This window comes from Panulirus ornatus, chromosome 19 (assembly GCF_036320965.1).
Source record: "Panulirus ornatus isolate Po-2019 chromosome 19, ASM3632096v1, whole genome shotgun sequence".
In the NCBI taxonomy this organism is placed as follows: domain Eukaryota; kingdom Metazoa; phylum Arthropoda; class Malacostraca; order Decapoda; family Palinuridae; genus Panulirus; species Panulirus ornatus.
Genome location: NC_092242.1, coordinates 11,707,812 through 11,730,991, shown reverse-complemented (window position 1 = coordinate 11,730,991; position 23,180 = coordinate 11,707,812). Strand labels below are relative to the sequence as shown.

Below are 23,180 nucleotides of genomic sequence, written 5' to 3'. Positions count from 1 at the left end.
TACCAGCATGGTCTCAAATGTTATATTACATGTTCAAATATTCTTAAAATTATACCTCTACCACCAATATTTAAATGTATATATTTTTTCTCTTGTTACAGATTTCGCGTTGCGCAATTTTACTTTAGGACCCCATAAAAAGTCTAACTACATTTTCTGTCATACTCTGACTACCAGAGAAAACGGAGTTATAATAGGAGCGCTAGTACATTTCCAACTATGAATATACCTTTTGAGGCAAATTTCTTCCCTGAATTACTTACCTCAGTGCTTAATCTTTGATCAGATGTTCACGACATTTGGGCAACATAAGAGGAAAGTATTAAATGAAAGACAGTCCCATCACTAAAAGATGTAGCATCTTTTTATGTACCAATATACAAAAGAGTACAAACTTTTCTTATGCCAAAGAACCCAGTGCAAGATTTCATTTACAAATAATGACACAGCAACATGCTTTTCTCTGCAATATACAAAGTCTTTTCCATAGTTCTAGATACATCTACATAACTTATCTACGTTAAATAGTCAACATGAAATTTACTAATGAATTTACATGAGAACAGAAAATACACAAAATTATAGGCAGCAAAATAATCATTACACTGACTTCAAAATTACATAACATATACAGCACAATATATGAATTGCACACCTGTGTATCTGGAATGTCACACGCCCATCTGAGCAACTGTAGATAAATATTACGTAATAATACTCGAAAGGTTTTATAGCAACACATCTTTGGTATGTAAACAGACAATAATAAGGCCTGACGAAGATGATGCTGAAGGGAAGCTGGATGATCACGCCTCCTCCAACTAGGGGTTCAATCCCCCTCCATGTAAATTGATCAGCCAAGATCACTGCCTTCCTGGGTTCTAATATTTAATATAATGAAATTGTGGTGCACAAAAAAACTCTATCTATAATGTTTTCATCGTAGATAAATGTAATAATATGTTAACAAGTCTGGTTAATACTTCAGCAGCAGGGCTTCTGGGTAGAAGGATGTGCAGAGATCTCTCTTATCTCGAGGGTTCTGGAATGCGTAGCAGTCGTCACTTGTCTTACCCACAACGGTATAAAGACAGTCCATTAAAGTGTCGTACAGTTACCCTACCTTCCAGACGTCCTCGTGACTTGGGATTAGGTAAATGTTCACGTCTGCACCAGGAGGCAAAAACGTCTTCAGCCGACCACAAACACTTCAACAAATAATGAGGCATTCTTTCGAAGCTTCATAAAAAGAGTCCACAGATACTTTCGGCAAAGATGAGAATCGCAATTGTATCCACTTGAGCCTATCGTTTGCTGTTTCTCAGCTGCCTTTATATAGAAATGAAAATCAGGTTTCCTCCATCATACTGTCTGATGTGCAGTAGCTCACCTTGAGGTTCTTCATCATAAGGAAACAAAAACCAGGTAAAACAAAATCTTCCTGGAAAGACAGGATTAAGAAAGGTTTAAGCCTGAGTCTGTGCTTATGGTTATCTTACACGTTTAAACGTAACTTACTGGCGGTACATTTGAAACTAATTACATCTGCTTACAATGATTCTAGTCGATGAGGTAAACTTACAAAACTAGACAATCTTCAGTCAGACGAATACTGGGACCATATCAGCAGCTCTCTGTGGTAATGCCCATCATAAATATGCACATGACTGTTCATGCCACACTCATTCTCTGGACAGGATTATGGCAGTGTTTGGATCACGTGTTGTCAAAAGAAAATGTCCTTAATTACTTCACCGTTTCCACTTTACCAGTTAATCCATTCAATCGTTGATCCTGGGATCTGTAGCTCCTTCCATGATTAACAACTTTATCTTGTTTTGATCCGTTGGTGTGCGAGTGTCTGACCTAGAACTTGGTTCTCGTGACGGGTTTATCTAAATTTAGTCATCTTGAGACCTTGGGGAAACGTTATTGGTGTGAAAAAGTAGATCCAAAAGGAATCGAAGCACGTTTTCGAGTGAAACGTCATTCAAACTTAAGATTTTCTGAACCATGTATATATAAACAAATGCTTCGTAGCAAGTCATCGTTGCAGCGTAGTATTCTGTATTGGGGCTTCTGTCTCCCCTCTTTTGATTCTTGGCGACATTCGGTTCTCCCGCCTGATTTAATGAACTTTGGCTCCTACGTTCTCGAAAATGACAGGCTTAGCTACTTCTCCATTAAAAGGACTTGGCAATCTGGGGTCAGTTTCACAACAGCGAGTCTATAAGTCACATATGAGCATATGCATAAGACTGCTAAACGATTTAGTTTCCAGGTCAGCAATACCATCACTATTAGGCTTCAGATGCATCTGACTTCTAAACGACTCAATTTCTAGGTCAGTAATACCGTCACCTATGTTACTTTCGTTACAGAGGTATCCTTCATATAGATCTCTACATAAAATACGCTTTGGACCCTTTACGGTACCGTCTCAAGACCCGGTTCTTGCAAGCTAATCAGCCAAAATTCCGTTAAACTAAAATTTCAGACACAATCTACTGTGTAGACTTAGTCTTAAGATACCAAAACATAGCAAGCAGAAAACGTGCTCGAGTTCCTTGCAGAGCACGACTCACAGATGCATACGATGTGTCCAACTCCGGCCGACTGACCTACGTACAGGAGCTGATCAGTGGATGAGGGCAACGCAGACTCAAACGTAAGGCAACTATGTACGAGAAGGATCCGCTCTCATCCTCAATTAACTTTCCTAGCAGATTCTGGGAACACATAAATATAGGACGTAGATTCCCGCTGAAATGACGATTATACAGTCGGTTGTAGTCAAATGCTGATTCTATACACAGTTTGTGATGAATCAAATCACGGCCCAGCAAAAAATGCGGCCGTGTTGGTGGAACTCGTTAGGAAGTTAATAAGTGCCTGTGGGAGTTCTGAAGCAGCGCAAGAAATAATGTCTTCAGTCTATTTGGTAAGGTATCTGAGCTTCGTATGTGGCCAAACCACATATCATTTCTCATTAACATGAGTAAATTCCTCACACTTTCACTTCATGCTCCTCTTGTACATGGATCAAACTTCAAGCATTTAGTTTTCTAGGTTTACGTCCTCGATGAACCACGCCTTCCATCCATAACCTATTTAGTCGGTCCTATTTCCTAATGCATACATGTCACCTGCACAGCACTGTGCAGTTGCTTGGACAATGCTGTTTCATTACTGCCTTACACTAAAGCACACAGTGTGCCAAATGGATCGACCTGACTGTTCTGCCGTTCTCTTGCATCAAGCTTCAAACATAACCAGACTCAAATGAAGATCTTGATTGAGAAAGAGAATAATCATGGTTTTGATGAAGTTCATCTTGAAGACAAGGTTACCTAGGAACATTCCCCCATGTCTGAAGATCTTGCTTCTTTGGTTCTACCTAAATCTTTGAATGACTGTGCTTTAACTGTCATAAGCACAGCTAGGCCGAATGGCTACGGGGGCTATACAGTCTGTGACATGACTGACTTCAGGAGGCTACACTGTCTGTGAAATGACGCTTCAGGAGGCTAACACTCTGTTAAATGACTGGATTCAGGAGGCTACACTGTTAATGAAATTACTGGTGTCAGGAGGCTACACTGTCTGTGAAATGACTGGCTTCAGAAGGCTATATTGTCTGTGAAATGACTGGCTTCAGAAGGCTATATTGTCTGTGAAACAACTGGCTTCAAGAGGCTAGACTGGCTGTGAAATGACTGGTTCTGGGAGCTGCGGGGCGACACTTTCCATGGAGGCGTCGCGGCCGAGGATGACGTCCATGGTGCCCTGGTGTGGGAGGCTGGCCACGATCGGGGGGCTGCGGCACCGCTCCCTCAGAGCCACCCGCGCCCTGTACAAGGCCCACATCACGCCCTGCCGTAGGTAAGCGGGCGGGAGAGAGAGAGAGAGAGGGAGAGAGAAAGTACAGTCAGTGAGAGGCAACGAGATTGGCCCTTACATCTATGACCTGAGACAGTTGTGGACGATACTAATGGTACTCATAATGGACGGGGATCCTAGAAGGAGAAGTTCAACTCTGGGGTCACTGGGAGTAAGGGAAAAGAAAGACTGACTAAGCATCTTCGAAAATGTTCTAACTTTATATCTGTTAGGTACAGCTGTGATCCACAAGTCCATGGCTCCTTCATTACTACCCCACTGGCCATCTCTCACTGTACATCTTGTAATCAAAATCGTCGTCCATCACCACAGCAGGCCTACACACAACCTCCATCACACGCACGGCACAGATGACATATACAAACTGATATCTTAGCCCTTCAGGTTTTCCTTTATATACCACATGCTGTACCATATACCTCCCTACTTTCAGCATCTCTTCTCTCACTCGATTCACCTCTGAGCCTTTACACGCTGCACAGCCTCGCTTTCCTTGAATGTCCACATTATACATCTTCCCATACTAAACATGATCTGACGCCTCCATCCATGCCCCAGCCCGTGAACCTCATATTCTGTGAAATTAGATGATAAAAAATATATATAAATCCCTTCACATTTAATTCATCCAACCCTTCCCAACATCAAGTCACATTACAGTGTCTCACTTATCCTACTAAACTGTTTCATCAAAACTTGACTCGTTTCACTAATATTTGTGTAATTCGGCCCTCTTACAGGTCCACCCTCATTCGTTTCACAATATTGTAACTTTGTTACCGAATTTCTCTTGTGCATTATCATAATCTATTTCTCACTGTCATCCTTCATCCCGTCACTTAACATCCAGTGTCTGTGTTCCAAACTAGTGAGCTTTATCATTCCAATCAATGGTCCTTTGCATAACCTTATTCAACCATACTTTACCTTCCTTTCTCATCCCTCACTCGCATCTGACTGCATACATAACCTCCACCTCAACTCTTGCCCAGTAAATTACCACTTCACCTTATCATGAGGAGGTACTCTGCCCACAGACATGTCTCGATATAACGTAGTCATCATTCAGTTTTGAACATTCTTATCTTTCGATATATTCTGTTTGGAACCCCGTAATCCCGTAACGTTAAATACACATCAGTCATAAGCTGAAGTATCATGTGTGTGTGACTACATAAGGTTAAGATAAGGAACACCTGTAAGGTTAGGAGACGGAACAAGAACAGTGTAAAACTCTCTCCCTGTAACACACAAACGGTAGCCACACACACACACACACACATCTTTCCACTACCCTGAACACACCCTTGCCCCTGGACTTCCCTCCCTGGCCACAGCACCTGCATCAGGGGACTGAGGGCGGCGCTGCAGAACACGAAGGGCAAGGTCACCGTCAGGTTGTCCCAGTCCACGATGGAGTAGATGGCCGTCTCGCCCTCTGGCGTGGTGCCCCCCGCCGCCCAGTACACCAGGGTGAAGACGAGGTACACGAACAAGAAGCAGAGCGGGATGTAGAAGTGGAGGATCCTGAGCGGCGAGGCCACCACCCACAGGTCTATGATGACGTACACGGAGTTGATGATGTGCACCTCGGCGTTCAGCGCCGTCACCGGGTTGGCTGCGGCCACACAGACGGAGGAGGAGGGAGATGTTAGGCGGTGGTGGGTGGGTGACTGCTGATGGCGGTGATGATAAGAGTGTTGATGACAGTGATAGCTGCAGGGGTGTGGTCGCTGAGGGGCACAGGTGGTGGTGGTGGTGGTGTTAGCTAGCTATAGAAACGAAGACTTTGGGGAGACACATCTGCTAGATACGCTACTGTAAACATTTTCCATTAAAAAAAAAAAAAAAGATACAGTACATTACATGTGCTGCAAGATGCACCGTCTCAGGCGAGCACAGTCTAGTACTATACCTCAAGATGATGTTAGCATGGTTCTAGTGGTCGGGGAATTACTCACCACATCAGTACAGAACTGTCTACCACCTCAGCAGGCAAGCACTACCTCAGCTTGGGAATTTACTCACCATCTCTGTATGTAATTACTCACCAACTCAGTATATGATTACTCAACTCAGTGTGGAGTCACTCATCTCAGTAAAGAATTATTCATCGTCTAAACAGGAAATTATCTTTTATTTCTGTACTAAAACAATCCTACTTCTGACGATTAATCTTTTCATTCCAGTACTTTCTTCCTCAACAAACCTCGACAATGAGAAATTATACTAAGAATAACGATCATACGAAAGAAAAAATTAGAAGGAAGAATGGGAAAAATGCACAGTTAATGCTAGCATAAAATGAGAACAGTAGACAAAAAAATAATAAGAAAATACTGATATATAGGAAGGAAAGACATGTCAGGAAAGGAAAGAGGAAAAAAAAAGGGGGGAAAAAACAAAACGGGATGTGTGTGTAGCGCGGAAACAGAGACACATTATGGAGAACCTGGGTCATAGATGACTGTCCAGTAAGCGGCTGTGATGAGCAGTGCAGGGAGGAACACGATGTTCTGCAGCGCCCACAACACCTGCCGGGAGGGAAAAAGAAAAAACAATACTTGTAATACACAGCAAAATGTACCCGTGGGTAACCAGGGGTGAGGAAGGAAGACGGGAGGTTGGGAGGTGGGTGTGTATCTCTTGTGACACACGAAGGAAATGCAACACGTACTTTATAGTGCGTGGGAACGCCTGGCACACATGGCGGATGGAAAGGAGTATAATATGATCTCAGCGAAGACGACGGGAGAGAGAGAGAGAGAGAGAGAGAGAGAGAGAGAGAGAGAGAGAGGAATTCCTTTCATTCTACGGGAAACTATTCAAAACTGGGGATGTTAGATGAGTAAGGAAAGGGGGGATGGGGGATTTATTGGTGACAGGAGTGGGTTGTATCCGTCCCACATGTACCATTATATGCAACCTGTAGCTGTAGGCGCTTCACGCAGACACCGAGGAAAATAACTCATTATCGGACGATGCTAAGGATCCTTGGAATGTTTAATCTACCTTCAGAAATATGTCAAGACTTTATTGGGGGGAAAAAATAGATGGTTGAGAAGGTACAGGTGGGTCAGTCAGACGGTGCGACCCTTGAGGACGAAGGGACGACCCCTTGAGCACGACGGTACGACCCTTGAATACTCTATGGATCGTCCCGTCGTGTTCATGGGGTTAAAGACAACATTAACGAAGGCGTGTATCTCTTATCTTCATGGCTCATCATGCAAATGAGAATTATTAGCAGAGTTAACTACCAACGTCTCCACCATAATGGAAAATAAGTTAGTTGACTGAGTATACACAAGTGTCATCAACAGTCGATGGTAGGCTAAGGGACCTACACTTACCTTGGGGTTGGGAGGTAAGGGGACCCAACCTTCCCTTACCTTCATGTGGGGAGGTAGACGGCCTACCCTTCCCTTACCTTCATGTGGGGAGGTAGACGGCCTACCCTTCCCTTACCTTTAGGGAAAGTGTCGGTTGGGAGGTAGGGGGCCCCAACCTTCCCTTACCTTCATGTGGAGAGGTAGACGGCCTACCCTTCCCTTACCTTTAGGGAAAGTGTCGTTCTCTTGGGTAGGTTCGCCGCCCGTCGATACCGCAGCCAACTGACGCTTATTATACAGGCGTGCACCATGTTCATTATCTACGAGTGACAGATACAAGTGGAGAGGGTTAGTGGCTACAGGGTAAAAGTACGGATTGAAAGTTACAGGTACAAATACTGATTGCTAGTTACAGGTACAAGTACAGTTGAGACGCAACAATCCCTCCCTTTGGGCTGACCATGGTTTAAGCACAGGCCTCTTCGGGATAGGGGCCCACAAGGGCTCGAATCCTAAGCAACGTTTTTGGACCACATCCAAACCCGACCCTTCATCCTCCCCTCAGAGCTGGTCGACAGATGGGTATTCATCTCAAGCTGTTGTGTACATAATAAAGATCAAGGAATTAGGCAACGCGTGTAGAAACTCTCTCCCCATAATACAAAAATTGTAATCACACACACACACACACACACACACACACACACAAACAACGCACACACACACATATACATACATACACACGCACATATACACAAGCAAACGAACCATTTACCTTCTATATAATCCCCAGGTCTCTTAAAAATACTCCCCCCAAAATTCAAAGGGATCCAGAATTAAAATCATCTAAGAAAGTGAAGACTTACCCAAACATGATATGAGAAACATCCTTTCCCTCCCCAAAAAGGACAATATTGTTTAATATGTTCTCCAGGAAGTTGAAGCTGGTTTGACACTACCTGCCAGAGAGCTAGGCTCACTACACACTTCAGGAAGGTTTGTTTAGTGTCTCTGTCTACCAGCTGGCGAGGAAGTGCCGTCTACGGCTTTCAAAATGATCGAAAGGGCTGCTAGTGAGGGGACTCTGGTGCCGGAATCTACGCATCAATATACGAAAGCCTCTTAACAACCACAGGAACATGATGATGAGCAACACTACTGTAAATGTCAATGGTAGTAGCATATGGTCTAACTGCCTTACCACTCACAACTCCCTCCTGAACTACGTCATGAGTGTTGACTACGCCGTCTGCAGTAGTACTAACCTCATGAAAGTGAGGAACATTTGGTATCAGTAGGAGTTATGTATGGTGGTTCCAGACTCTACCGCCATCATACACTACACCGAGTCATAGGATGAGAATTTTTTTTTTCCCTTTTCCACAGCGGACACGAGAGTGTGCATCATGGTGAATACCTTCATGGACAGACCAGATGGGGGAGAGGTCTCTCCCTACACCAACAGCACAACAGGAAAATGAACACTGCATCATTGCCGTACTTCTCACCCTCCTAACTCTGTTTTTCTCTGTCTCTTTGTCCCTCATCTACTCCTACGTGACTGTATGTAGGATGACGGATCTCTCAGGCACCTTAATTATACCGAGAGGCCAGGTCACACAGTCAATACATAGATACATATATGTATTCACTCACCCGCCCATAAGAATTAAAACTGGGTTGGCAGGGGAAGAATGCGTTTCAATCAAGAAAAGGTTTCCTTTTCCATGATTTATTTTTGTTCTCTTTCCTGAGGATATGGGTTCTATAATGTAACCGAGAGATTGTACCCTATATATATATATATATATATATATATATATATATATATATATATATATATATATATATATATATGATGACTTGGAGAGGAGGACTCACCATGATACTGAAGTAGGCCCAGTTGGTGAGGTAGATGAAGTGATAGGCCTTCCGCTGGATGGGCGCTTGTATCCCGCCCTCACTCACCACGTTAACCACCCACCAGGAGAAGTGGTACACCGCCCACGCCCACCTGTACACCACGTACCATAGTTTCACCCCCTCAAACGGCTCCCCCTGCCACTGTGGGGAGGGACACGTCGTAAGGAAGGGCGAAACAACATGAGATTATAGTTAAGTTCTCAAAGTTCATTTAAGAATGGATTTTGACCATTATGAAGAGTACGATACCACTCTGGCAGTTTATAGAACACAACATGAGCTATACTAATAACATGTGAATAATAACAACCATAATCCTGCGTCTGAACAAAAGGTTATGACAAGTATCGGTTCATCCACACAACCATGTCACAACCTCGTACCTTGCCACGATCCCACACACACACACACACACACACACACACACACTACCTGGGACCACAACCCTCTGTGGTACAACCTCTTCCTCCTCCTCCTGATCCACTCCAACATGACAGTCAAATCCTCCAGGTGGATGAAGCTGTTACTCCACCTACTATCTCACTGAACTTTCAGTGACCTCTCTTATTCCTCCCTAGTTCCGGGCATCCAAGTCTTTACTCTCCCCATACCTGCTTCACTGACTCTCAACCTCTCTTTCTCATCCTCTTCTCTTCCTTAACTTCTTCACTCCTTCCGCCAGTCAATACATCCCCACCTCACCTCCTCCTTCACTCCATCACCTCCTCTACTACTCCCATCCCTCAACCGCCCAAAGCCTTTTCCCCCCAGCTGACACACACTCTCCCGCAGGTACCTACCTCGGATCCGAGGAAGAGGGTCGGCTCGGGATGGTCGAGTTTGAAGTTGGAGAGCCTCAGCTCCTGTCGGAGGGCGGTGGAGCAGGCTGTCGAGCACCCCATGGCCGCCGGCTGCCCAGCCAAGCCCTGTGGTAAACCACATACATAAAGGGGATGTTGACGGACACCGGCGAAGGTAAACCAAGTACATAACTGGGGTTTACTGCTGGTCAAGGGAAATACATTATAAACAAGAGGTACAAGGAAGGGGAAGGCAAAGGGGTCACACGAGGCGAAGGAAGAACACATGATAAGGCAGAAATATAAAAGATCTATATACCATTACGATAAGGGTGAATGGAGACGTGTTGAATCACCATATAAACCAGAGGTGCAGACAGGCAACACACAGGTTGGGTATGAATTTTCTAGATCTTAAAAACAGACTCGGTATTTCGTTTGACAACAGATAACACCTACGGCAAATACTGTACACAGTACATTGCCCACGGTATGAGGCAGACCCGTGGTGTATCTCCGGTGCTTCATACACTTCGCATCTGTTTCGAGCCCTTTGCCACAATGCTCAACAAAGAGGGCGCGCGCCATCATGTTATTCCTCTCCTCCTCCACTCATCTCTTCAGTGCTACCAATGACGCATCATCATTCAGTTATTCCCAGGCCTTCGGGGTGAGGCATGCCACACATGCGTCTTCATCCAATTACACCCAGGGCCTAAGTCTACATCTGGGCTCACAGCTTACGAAGTCAGACGGTAACGAAATACTAGTCCCCTTCCTCCTGTGGCAACACTCCAATTCACCGCCATCTCTTCACCACAATGATGAGTGAGAAACCTTACCCAGATCCTCACAAACGTTGACTGTTCTAGACCGTACTGTATATCCGTACATGATCCACTGCTCCCTCAGAATCGTAGCTGTACCATAACTGTATCCTTACATGAGGAATTAATTCCCTCATCGAATCCAGTATTGTAATCCAGAATGTGGGTGTTACTGGATCCTCCTCTCCTGTCCTTGAGTGGTTGGCTGGGCGTGGTGAGATGGGCAGACCCAGCACGAAGTTCGGGCTCTCCCGGCGACATATGGCATAATAAGAATCAACTTTAATCCTAAGTTCAGGACGATGAGATGGGGGAGAACATGGCATGAGGGGGAAGGAAGGGGGTGGTGCTGGGGAGAGAGGGAGAGAGGGAGAGGGGGGAAGTGGGTAGAGAGGGAGAAGGGCAGAAACAGAAAGAATGGAACGAGCGAAAAGGAAGGGAAGGAGAATTGAAGAAAAGGGGTATAGGTGTGGAGAAGGAGGTTGGGAAGAAGGAAGTCGGGAGTAGAGATGGAAAGGCAAGTTAGGAGACAGAGATGGAAAGGGAGGTTGGGGTACAAGGACGGAAAAGGAAATGGACAAACAAACATGAAGAAAGGAGTGGGGCAGATATGGAGGTACGCATAAAGCTGGAGGTGACAAGAAAGTGACACTAAAGATGGGAGAGAAAATAAGGTAGGAAGGATAAGAACTAAGGGGAACAGAGGAGGGACAAATATAGAGGAAGGTGAAGACTCAACTAGGCAATGTTTTGCACATACTAGGCTATGAGTAACTGAGTATCACTCTTAACATATTTTCCTTCTTGTATTTCCCGAATTGGTTCAACGACCATTCCACGTTCATTACAAATACGTTAACTCATCGAAATGCTCTGGGTAAGGTGCCCATCTGCTATGTCACTGATCACTCCCTTAATTTGTTGAATTCCCACTGGATCCTCGACCAGTCTGCCTCTCCCTAGGCTTTATTTCATGACTTCGTGTCATCGGCAAATTCTAAAACTCTACCAATTGGTCTTTCCCCCGGATCGCTGATGCAGATAATGAAAAATACGGGTCATAAGACTGAGCCTTGCGGAACCCCGGTCGAATATTTCCCAGTTGATCACCACCCTCGGATCCCTATCAATTAGGTCAGTCCACTCTCCTCACACGTCGTGGGGCTTTAACTTTACCCGAGAATCTATCGTGTGGTGCTGTATCGAAAGCCTTCTGGAAGTCGTTGACTTCTGAAGGTGTTATTGGAGTCCGAGTTACTAAGAATGTGCGTGAGCCGTCGTATTCCAGGATCGAGCTGGATCTGTACCGTTGAGCTCCAAAATCGTACCGCCTTGCTACAGGATTTTATGTACCGTAATGGCCACGGTGTGCGATAGGCAGAACGAGAGATGGAGGTAAGTTGGTAAGGTAGATCCAGCTTGCATGGGTAAGGAGGGGAGGATAAAGAGGGGCTTAATCACCCCCCCTTCCCCCAATCTACCTTGTCGCCTCTCCTCCTCTTCCTCCTCCACCTCCCACCCTCCCGTGTAACGGCAGGGAGGGAGAGCGGGCGGGCGGGCGGCTGGCGAGGGGTAGCTAATGTATTCAACAGCTGCGTCGAGATTCGCGCCAGTAATCGCTGTCCAAACTTTGCCAATGATGGATATAAATCTCGCCACTCAGGCGTGGGAGGATAGGGGGCCGTACCTGTCCCTTGTTAGGCTACCGGCCACGTTACTAGGGCCTTCCCCTTTTCCAGGTAGCGTCTTGCAAGACGTTGCCAGATACCAGGTCAATGACACAGGTAAGTCATACATGAGTCATTGGTACGGATCACAGATACGGGTCATTACCAGGTCGCATGTAACAACTAAGGCCCAGGTCGATGCTGTTACCGATGGTTACCATGTCCAGGTAATCGTTACGCATCATCAATATGTCCATATCAATGTATACGAGTCGTTACCAAGTCTTGAGTAACGCAAGGATCAACACCAGGTCCCAGACCACTTTATGGATCGTTATCAGTCATGGGTCACTGAAAGGACTCAGGTCACCGTTACGACTTGTTACCAAGTTCTGAGTCACCAATGCAGCTCGTAAAGTTTCACTACATTTTCAGCTGCATTTCACGTATAATCAAATCTTTAATTTCTTATTTTGTTTTATAACAATTTAGCGAATGAGGTTTTGCAAGTAATCCAAATGTAGGTTATTCAAAGCTGGTCTTTGTTCGATCACAAATGGGTCTTAGGTCATTTAGAGGTCGTCTTGATACAATTACAGCTTGTCTGAGATCAATCACTGTTGGCAGTATACTGAAGCACAAAGAGCTAATAGAGAAGGCCTAGAGGAGGGCAAGAAAATTAGTTCCATTATTCAGGGAGCTGAGTTAAAAAGAAATGCTAGAAGCTATGATTAAGAAAAAAAGAACACCAAGTGTACAAATAAATCCCTCCAAGTACACTATAAATAGTAATTACACACACACACACACACACACACAAACTCAAACTCCAGTTTTACATCACACTATATCGTCACTCACCTTCACATCCATCACTCTCTCTTCACCATTATCTCCTCGTCACTATCATCTGCTCCTCACTAACACCTGCCACAAAGTTAACACGCCACCTAAACATGCGCGGGACCTGGGTAAAAGTTATCGCATTGTACTCACATCTAAATCAGGGGCGACCCGAACGCAGGCTGGGGTTGGGTGAGGGAGGCAATGGGTGGAAAATTCTCTCAAACCATCCCTTGAGATAAACTGTATACAATAAACTTGATGATGATTTAAATACTTCCACGATTCATTTAACTCTCTCAGTCCTTCGACAGGTAAGACACATGCGTATTTATGTATCTTCAATTGTTTCGGTGATTTCTATAAGTGACTAGTGAAATGATACCGTCAGTTTCCCACCCTTCCTAAATCAAAGGTATATTCATGATCACATAATCATCTGCATAAAACACATCAACTTACAGCCAGTAAGAGATTCTACCTCCCTCCCTACAACTGTGTTCAATTTCATGAGAGTTTGAATAATATCAGTCCTGTAATCTAACATCAAAATAAAACAAAAAGTGCTAAGATTTTTTTTGAGATACGACATGGTGTTTACCAACCACTCTTATGTGTTGCGCTTCTCCGCATTCTCTTAGCGGGACTGTAATTTGCCAACGCTTTCCTTCGCTGCCTGCCTCCCTCCCCTAACCATGTCCTGCGCACACGCCTGATTTATATAGCCACTAGGCATCTGCAGGCCTCATGCAGGTACCTACAGCTAAAATCTTATAGGTCTCTTGTTGATCTCGGTCGCTAAAATCTCTAGCAAATCACATTAGACAAAAAACACGAGAGAGACATATATCCGCCACGGAACTTCCCGTTGCATCACTAAGATTGAAATCACGTAATAACTGACACCAAACACTTGACAACATTCTTATCCGCGCCCCTAAAGTCCTGTCTTATTCTAACCTGCGGTCTGTATATATACCTGGCTGCAAAATGTGACGTATAAGAACTATTCTCTTATACGTATATAGGAGGCCATTAGCCAACACCTGCTGAAAGAAAACTTTGCAGGGCTTTTTCAGGGGAGTCATAAGAAATACATCAACGAGAAAGCGGTATTATTATTCTTCGCTTTAGTCTTGGCTTTCATCAAACCCCTTGCCTTTCCCCGCACCAGGATATATAGATGTTATCTTCCTTTTTTCCACCATGAATTGTGATCTAAAAGTGTTAGCTTTTATAACTTTCTTTTTTTAAATTCAAAATACACATATATCCATTCTCATAATTAGGATTAATAATTCTGTAGTTTGTAACATACATCGCATCTAGTACCCCTATACGTCTTCCTGTACCATCTCAATTCTACAAAAATGGGTTAATATTTTTTTTCTTTTACAGATTTACAAGTGTCATATTCCTACTTACCGAGTGAGTTTAGCTAATTATAGTTTTAATACAACAGAAAAAAAAAAAAAACAGATCCCCTACATATATCTTTACCTACAAAATATTCTTCACTTCTAAAAACGTTTACCTCCAATACACATCAATCCTAAGATAAATCTCGAAATAAAGCGGGAGAACCCAAAGGAATTCCCCCCATCCGATCACATCGAATAAGAAAGGAAAAAGAAATCCATTACAGTTCTCTGGGTATGTTTCCCCGGCGTGCCGCTAGAGGCGCTGCGGTGCACGGCTGACCAGCTGTGCGCCGCCATTATCATACAAATGAGCAGATACAGACCTCCTCTTGCCTCTCTACTTTATACTTCCCACCATCCCTACCTGAATGACCTGACGTAAATCACTTATCCCCAATAACCTTTAAACTTCCCATCCTTTCTTTAAGAGTCTAAGTAATATCAGTCGTAGCTTATTAAAATGCCCACAAACATTAGGTTTGCGTTTCGACTAGGCTTTCTGAATCCCCAATTCCCGCGCAATACTAACCTGACTGTGGGAGCCAGGCTGTCTATATATATATATATGTCATTCCTTATGCTTATTCTGGTAAATGTTGGTGCAGTAGATGTATGACACCTACAGCTCTAAGAATCTAAGTGGATACGAGGCAACAACGGACAAATACTATAGAATACTAACATATATATAAACGAGGCAACAACAGACAAATACTATAGAATACTAACATATATAAAGACAATGTGACTCAATAATCTTAATCTGTGTTCAATACAACATGGTAAACAAGTGATATATGTGCTGTCCACGTTCACCTCACATAAATTTCTACAGTTAGGATTACATCCCATTCTACATGGCAAAACTTGTCTACTTCAGTGACGTGTTTTGGAAAAAAAAATTATCAAAAACATTGCATTTTTATATCCTATTTTAAATATTTCATATTTTTCCCCTCTCTCACGTACCCCTCTCACACGAGGGGAATGAATAAAGGGAAAAAAAAAAAGCCATTACAAAGTTTTTGGTGGGCCGATAATACGGAGGACACCATAATTGCGTTGAGCAACTGGTGCTAATATGAATATACCAGCGGCCTCTACTGGTGGGCGAGGGGGATGAGGAGAGATACAGGGGTGGGTAAGGGCGCCTCGGTGTTGTTTTTAGCCCAGCTGATCACAAATATTGGGTGTGGTGTGGAAAACGGGCGCCTCATCTCCTCTTTTCCAATATCAAACCTGTGATCATCTGCTCATATTATGAAAATATGACGCGTTTCCTAATATATATATATATATATATATATATATATATATATATATATATATATATATATATATATATATATATATATATACATATATATATATATATATATATATATATATATATATATATATACATATATATATATATATATATATATATATATATATATATATATATATATATATACATATATATATATATATTCTCTTTTTTAAGGGCCCGAATTGAGGAGCCATCAAGGAAAAATCCTCACTCCGCCCTACTTTTAGACGGTGATAATACAAGAGGGAAAATTTCCTGACCTCCGCTGGTAGAAATAAAAACATACGAACATCGAAACTAATCCACAGGCACTTCACAACCGCATACAAAAGCCGAATTCCAAACTCTATTTCACCAGACTCACACACACACACACACACACCCATCCGAAACTACACTCCCCAGGAAGGTACAAGTCACGCTTTCTCCTTTGCCTTCTGGACACCGCCCAACTCTCCAACATTACAAACACTGATTCAAAATATCATAAGACTCCCCTCATACCCAAGACGCAACTTCTCGTGGAAAGATACTGAGCACATGTAACTCCTCAAGCGTCTTGCTCTTACAAACACATCACCACACTTCTTGCTCTGTGGTCCTATCAGGTGGATTTGGCTCACAGTGCTGCGCAAGACCGACATAAAGGGGATCCTGAGGCATATATATATATATATATATATATATATATATATATATATATATATATATATATATATATATATATATATATATATATATCAATCTGTATGAATACAATTAAAAATTTTACATGGATGAATACAATGTGATATTACGAATAACTTTGCTTGTTTGGTTTAGTAAAAGTATAAATATATATAAACGTGTACAAATATTCATATATAAACTATACAAATATTCATATATTTTTCCAACGGGTTAAACAGGAGTCCCCCCCCCCCCCGACTAAACCCAAGCATTCCAAAAAAAATATATGTATAATTCTTTATAACATTATGGTGTCGTTTGCTTTTACAGAAAAGCGTGATAAATTTCGTAATGCTGGGATTGCGGTAACACGGTAATTCTCTTCCCACAAACTCGCGAACCCGGGTTCGATCTCTGGTCCGTGCGAGGCTGGGGTCCGAGCCGTCTGGCTGGTCAGACCAGACCTACGGCGTGGCCCGGGAGCGTGCCGCCCCCGGCTCCTGCAACTCACGGTTATTAACCTTCCTGTTAATTAGCAAAGTTGTCGTCCTTGACAAAATGACGTAATCTAAAATTCCTTAAAAAATGTGTCATACATTAAGGTTATCTAAGGTTGTGAGTTATGGCAATAATGAGGCAAGGTGTAACGTACTCCTCATTCGTGCCTCACCTTCTATGCCACAACACCCGTGCCTACCTTCACCTGCACCTTACCACCAACCCCTGGTGTCTTGACACGCCAGCTGCAAGGCTTCTGACACCCACTCCTCAAAGCTGCCCCAACACTCCGGACAGCTCAAGCCCACTTTCAGAAACATACCCTCCCTTTTCAAGCAACCCCACATCGGACACCCTTCACACGACGAACAACGACAGCTCGACGTCCAACATGACAAGAGACATTAACTTCACTAGGAGGTTAGCAAGCGGGTGGCCAGCCACCTCTCCCGAGACGCTAATCAGAACGCTACAGAGGAAGGTTTAAGGCGTCGAGTCGCTCACAACTTTGTGTGTTCAGCAGACGAACGGCTTACGTCTGGCTTTCCCAAACTCCTCTTTCCCCTCAACATCGCTAGATGACTGCGAGCTAATTTCTCCGACTCTTCTTACCGGTGAATGGCCCTAGTAAAGATCCTCTTGTTATTCGTACAAGACTAGATGGTAATGAAGCAGCAAGAATAGTCCAGTTGATGCTTGATATATCTCGCCGTTGTTCCGTTCACAATACAGTAATGTTCTTCTCCTGTAACGCAGTGAAAGATAAAATGAGGCCATGCAGACAGCTTCCAAGTTAAAACCAACAGCACTAAACAGTTCGACGTTAGCAAACGCGAAAAAAAAAAAAAAACGCCCGGGGCCTGGAATCGAACCGATCCTCTGGTATTGTAAATGCAAAGCTTTACCCACTAAACCACGCGGTAACCATGGAACAGATGTGACGTGGGAAGGTCCTCACCATCCCCAAGGGGGCAAGAAAGAGCCTCACAACCTCACAGTCGTAAAATACTGGTGGGGAATTTATGTGGGGCGATAGAATTATAAAGGACAGAAAGAGATGTGGACAGTATCCTTTTATTTCACTGATAATAAGATGGTTTTACAGAGCACGGCCGGAGTGAGCGACTGAGGGAGAGAGAGAGAGAGAGAGAGAGAGAGAGAGAGAGAGAGAGAGAGAGAGAGAGAGAGAGAGAGAGAGAGGGGATTGAAAGGGTGAGATGAGGAAAGAGAATGGCGAATGACTGGGCAGAGGGGAGAGGGCAAATGGCGTATGAGCAAAGGAACACAAGGATGGGTAGAGAAAGAGAGCAAAGGACAGATCGAAGAAGAGCGTAAGGGAGTAACAAGGCACTTAAAGACGCGGATGGAGGCATGGGAAACACTGTCGTCAAGCAGTATACTGGATGATGGGGGTGGAGGGGACAGAATACTGGAGTACACTGTGTAGTGATTGGGGTACGGGGAGCAGTGTAGGGAAATCACCATAAACAGCCCAGCATGTGTAAACTGCGTGACTCGAGCCATAAACCGGTATATTGCCCTTAAGTCATTACCGTTTAAACAGATGGACGTTCCCCTCTTAATGTCTTGATTTGATTTAGTGGGATGCCCGAGTAATTAAAGGGGGCGACAGTATCAAACGCTTCGTTGCTTCAAATCGCTCTGGTGTGATTCCCCTGAAGAGTTGAGGATGAATGTGATGGTGTGTTGAGGTCCGAAGTGTTCGGGGATGTTTAAGAGGTTCAAATGACGAGGTGTTGACTCTTACAAGGGTGAAGTGATGGTTTAAAGTGATGAGCCCCTCCTCCTCGTGTTTCAAGTGATGAAGCTGTAGACGTTTGAAATGATGAGATGCTTCCAAAGTGAAGAAGGATGTTGACGTTTGGTAAGCTGAGCTGCAGGGGTACTACATCACTGACGAGTGGAACTAAAGGCAGAATGTCCTAGTGATTCTCTCTCTCTCTCTCGCTCTCCAAAGCGAGAGTCCCTTTCTCCGCTCACCGCTCTTCCTCTCTCCCCGATACATGCATATATCTATCTATCTCTCTATCCTCCCAGGTATATATCTATCTCTTCAGTGTGCTAAAGAACCCACCTTCCCTCCCCGGTCATCGCTCCATGAGATGGTACCAAGATGATCTGACTGACTGACTGGGTGAGGAGTGATCCAAGATGGAGACATATATATATACCACGTAGCCCCGACGAAGGATGCAGGAATGGCAAAGGGCTGGAGAGAGAGAGAGAGAGAGAGAGAGAGAGAGAGAGAGAGAGAGAGAGAGAGAGAGAGAGAGAGAGAGAGAGAGAGAGAGAGAGAGAGCTAAGTCCTTCATTCACAACTTTACATTCATTCGTAAGTACAACACGTTGAAACGTCTGCACCACAAGTCAGCCTGGGTCAGAATCTTATTCGATGGGGGTTGACGCAGCCGTTCACATCTTATTTCCTTCGTGAAATGATCGAAAAGAGGAGACACAATACAATCCCAGATGCCAGGCGCGTAAATTGCTGCGCTCTTCCAATTGACAAACAATCCGTTCGTGATTTTCGTGAGTGACAAGATTCCATTTGCGGTCGGGATGAGTTCATGAATATATTTCCAGACGTCCGGGACACCTAGTGCAGAACGCATGCCAAGCCAGCCTCCATGGACTCCACCTCGGCTAAAACAATGGAGAAACGTCCTCCTCCTATACTCTCTTGAATTCCTCATCCATACAAGACGTCAGGGCGCTAATGATGCAGATGAGGGCATCTTCGAGGTACAGATGGTGCTCCAAATTAACCAAAAGACTTATGATTATGATGCATTAAGTGAGCAACACACAGCTTCATCATAGAGTAATATTCCTCATTGTTGACGTGATTATATTTTCACCATTCTAGTGACACTATGACATGCATCAGCCTGGATTACAAGTGCACGAGGATGCACTGACATGAAGTGACTGTATGTGATGCTCTTCTTAAGGCTTGTACGCCACACAATTCACGTCTGTGGTGGCGGGAGGCACTGGTGCGAGCAACAGCGAAGTATCACCTTCTAATGAATACACACACACACACACATCGGCTTCCCGGTTGATCCCTCGACAGCCTACATCACCACCGTCCCACAGACCTCAATGCCACTCGGGTGGAACCGTCTCTCTCACACACACACACACACACACACTGTGGTCGAAGTTCATCACACGTACAGCGGCAGTGCAACACCTTCGGTAACATCTTTATCTTATTCCCTCAATATATTTCTGATTCTTTCTGAGACCAAGACCTTCCGTGTCGATGTGAGAGAGGCAGCCGATCGTACGATGTCCAAGAAGCCTACCCTCACCTCTGGTGGAGGGGAAAAAAAAAAAGTGTCCTTTAACCATTTTATTGAATCAACAACGCGAGGATGGCGGAGGTGTCGGGGGGAGAGAGAGAGAGAGAGAGAGAGAGAGAGAGAGAGAGGGGGGGGGGGAACCACTGGTCCGGCTGGGGCCTGATTTGTTGGCGTCGCGAAAACAAGTCTGAGTCAACACGGAACTGGATACAGCCCCTCTGTGGTTCTCTTCTGATGGACGGGTATGAAACAAGGCTGTTTGCGAGCCTGATATTCACAGGGGGAATATTTGAGGGAATCATCGCAGGCGCCGGCCAAGACCAGCTATCGTAACCTTGCTAATATGGTTGACCTGCATCACGCTACCAGCCGCCAGGATCATTACCACTGTCAACCATGTCTGTGTTTAGGGTGTTCTCAGTGTGATCTACTTGGGTCGTTTGTCCGGTGATTAGCTGATCCAGTAAGGTCAACTGTCTGTTGTTAGCAGTGAGTGTATTCTCAGTGTGATCCAGTAAGGTCAACTGTCTGTTGTTAGCAGTGAGTGTATTCCCAGTGTGATCCAGTAAGGTCAACTGTCTGTTATTAGCAGTGAGTGTATTCCAAGTGTGATACAATAAGGTCGTGTGTCTGCTGTTAGCCGTGGGTGTGTTTATATTCAGCGTGAGTGGACCCAAGAAAGCATTCGGGACGACCTACAAACTCTATCATGACCAGACGATGTAGGAACTTCACGAACGTGTCTGTCTGGTGGTCACATCTACGCCCGACCTCCCTTGATGGTGTCACTAACTCAGCTTCCTGACCACAGTGGGACACACTCACTACCTCTCCGTCCTGACCTCAGGACCACAGGGTACTGAGTTTTCCCCATCTACATTTATCTCTATCATATAAAGGACTCCTCTCATTTACACATGTCCGGGATCCTCTCTCTCTCTCTCTCTCTCTCTCTCTCTGGACAACACGTCACTGGAGCGCGCGACGAAAGAAATAAGTGGCTCGTCGCGAGCGACAAAGGACGGGTGGCGCGCCCCCCTGCAGCGACGTATCGTGGGGGCGACAGGTCGTCAGGAGGAGGGGTAAGGGGGACGGCGGACAGACGCAGAGAGGGCCTCGAGCCACCACCCACCCAGCACAACGAAGGGGCGTCTACCCCCCGCAGGTACGAGATTACTTGCCCCGCGGGAGAGGTGTCGGTGGGGGAAACCAGCCTCTGGCTAAGGTCAGTGATTTCCTTTCCTCTGGGCCACACGTGGGAGGAAACACCCAAAAAACCTTCTTAATATTTCGTCACCAAATTCAAGACTAATTCAACAACTCCATACGACTATCGTCAAGTGAATACACACAAACACACACACACACACCTAAGACCTTACGGAGGAATTCGTGTATGAACATTCTGCAGCAAGACGTGGTGCCAGGAAAGTTGGGTTCACCACACAGGAGAACCTTTCACTCACAGACGACCGGCTTATAGGCTCCCTTACTCTCGAGTACTCTATCTAATCACCCTAAGGAGATCATGTCAACTGCTTACTCTCAAATGTAGTCCAAAACAAAATATATCTAATAATTACTGAGTAAATGATTTACCATGTATCTCCACACACCTCTTTACATTTATCATGTTCTTTGTCTCAAAATTAACAGACTTTATCTTGATCTCTTGTTTTCATCAGTGTACACCTGTATTCGTGATCTTCCAAATAAAAATAAATCAGATCTTGATATTAATTCTTATCATATAACACTTCTAAGCTAAGCCAGTGATGACTCAGTATATAACGCATTTTTCCGAAGCCATTATACAATATAATGTAAATCATTTTCGTAACTACAGCTCACACCGTTCATGTGGAAGTTACTGCACTCGCAAAACCCTTTCAAGATTCCATTGACGTAAGAGTACTAGGTGAATGTACCAGGCACATGTGTCCACTACCACCACAATACCATCACTACCACCACAATACCATCACTACCACCACAATACCATCACTACCACCACAATACCATCACTACCACCACAATACCATCACTACCACCACAATACCATCACTACCACCACAACCATCACCAACACCTACAACAACAGGTATGAATATCACGATCACCATCAGTCCCTTATTATTACCACCATCTTCATCATCGTCATCTTCATCACCATTACGATTCGTCTCCACCACCACCACCAACACCAACAACGAAGCCAGCGGCAAAAAATCATCCTCACCATCTTCGTCATCCCCAACACCACCTCCACCACCAACAGAGGAGCAACAGACGAAACAGTATCTTCGCCTACACCACCATCACCACCCGTCTCCACCGTCATCTCCACCAACACAACTATCTTTGCCCCACCAATAACTATCTTCACAGGCACTATCTCTTATCGCCACACCACCACCAGCGTTATCTTCACCATCATCTTAGGTGCCACCGGCTCGTACAATGTAATCAACGGCCCTCACAAAAAGAAGATAAACTCGCCTAATGAGAGGCAAATGTGATTTCCCATCCGATCACAATCCCGGATTGAGTTTCGCATCGCCGGAAATGACGTGGATATATAAGAGGGGAAAGAGCCCCTCCATAATACGAACAGGGTAGAGCGAAATCCCCCTATGTACAGGTGGCTGGCACGTAAAAA

At 44.5% G+C, this 23,180-nt stretch overlaps 1 protein-coding gene across 3 annotated transcripts in view; it reads right to left on the bottom strand.

The window, feature by feature from the left end:
• Window positions 1-340: 340 nt before the first annotated feature.
• The window catches only part of LOC139755394 (protein rolling stone-like), a 414,311-nt gene continuing 391,471 nt past the window's right edge, over window positions 341-23,180 (bottom strand). For 2 of the 3 annotated variants that reach the window (XM_071673653.1, XM_071673652.1), the window contains 5 exons: window positions 9,956-10,081; window positions 9,114-9,296; window positions 7,457-7,552; window positions 6,353-6,434; window positions 3,731-5,518 (listed from right to left, as the gene is read on the bottom strand). In XM_071673653.1, the coding sequence (XP_071529754.1) occupies window positions 4,962-5,518; window positions 6,353-6,434; window positions 7,457-7,552; window positions 9,114-9,296; window positions 9,956-10,057 (1,020 nt within the window). In that variant the 5' untranslated portion in view covers window positions 10,058-10,081 and the 3' untranslated portion in view covers window positions 3,731-4,961. Of the gene's footprint in view, window positions 5,519-6,352; window positions 6,435-7,456; window positions 7,553-9,113; window positions 9,297-9,955; window positions 10,082-23,180 lie in introns of all 3 variants that reach the window. The other variant, XM_071673655.1, reaches the window with a different exon arrangement.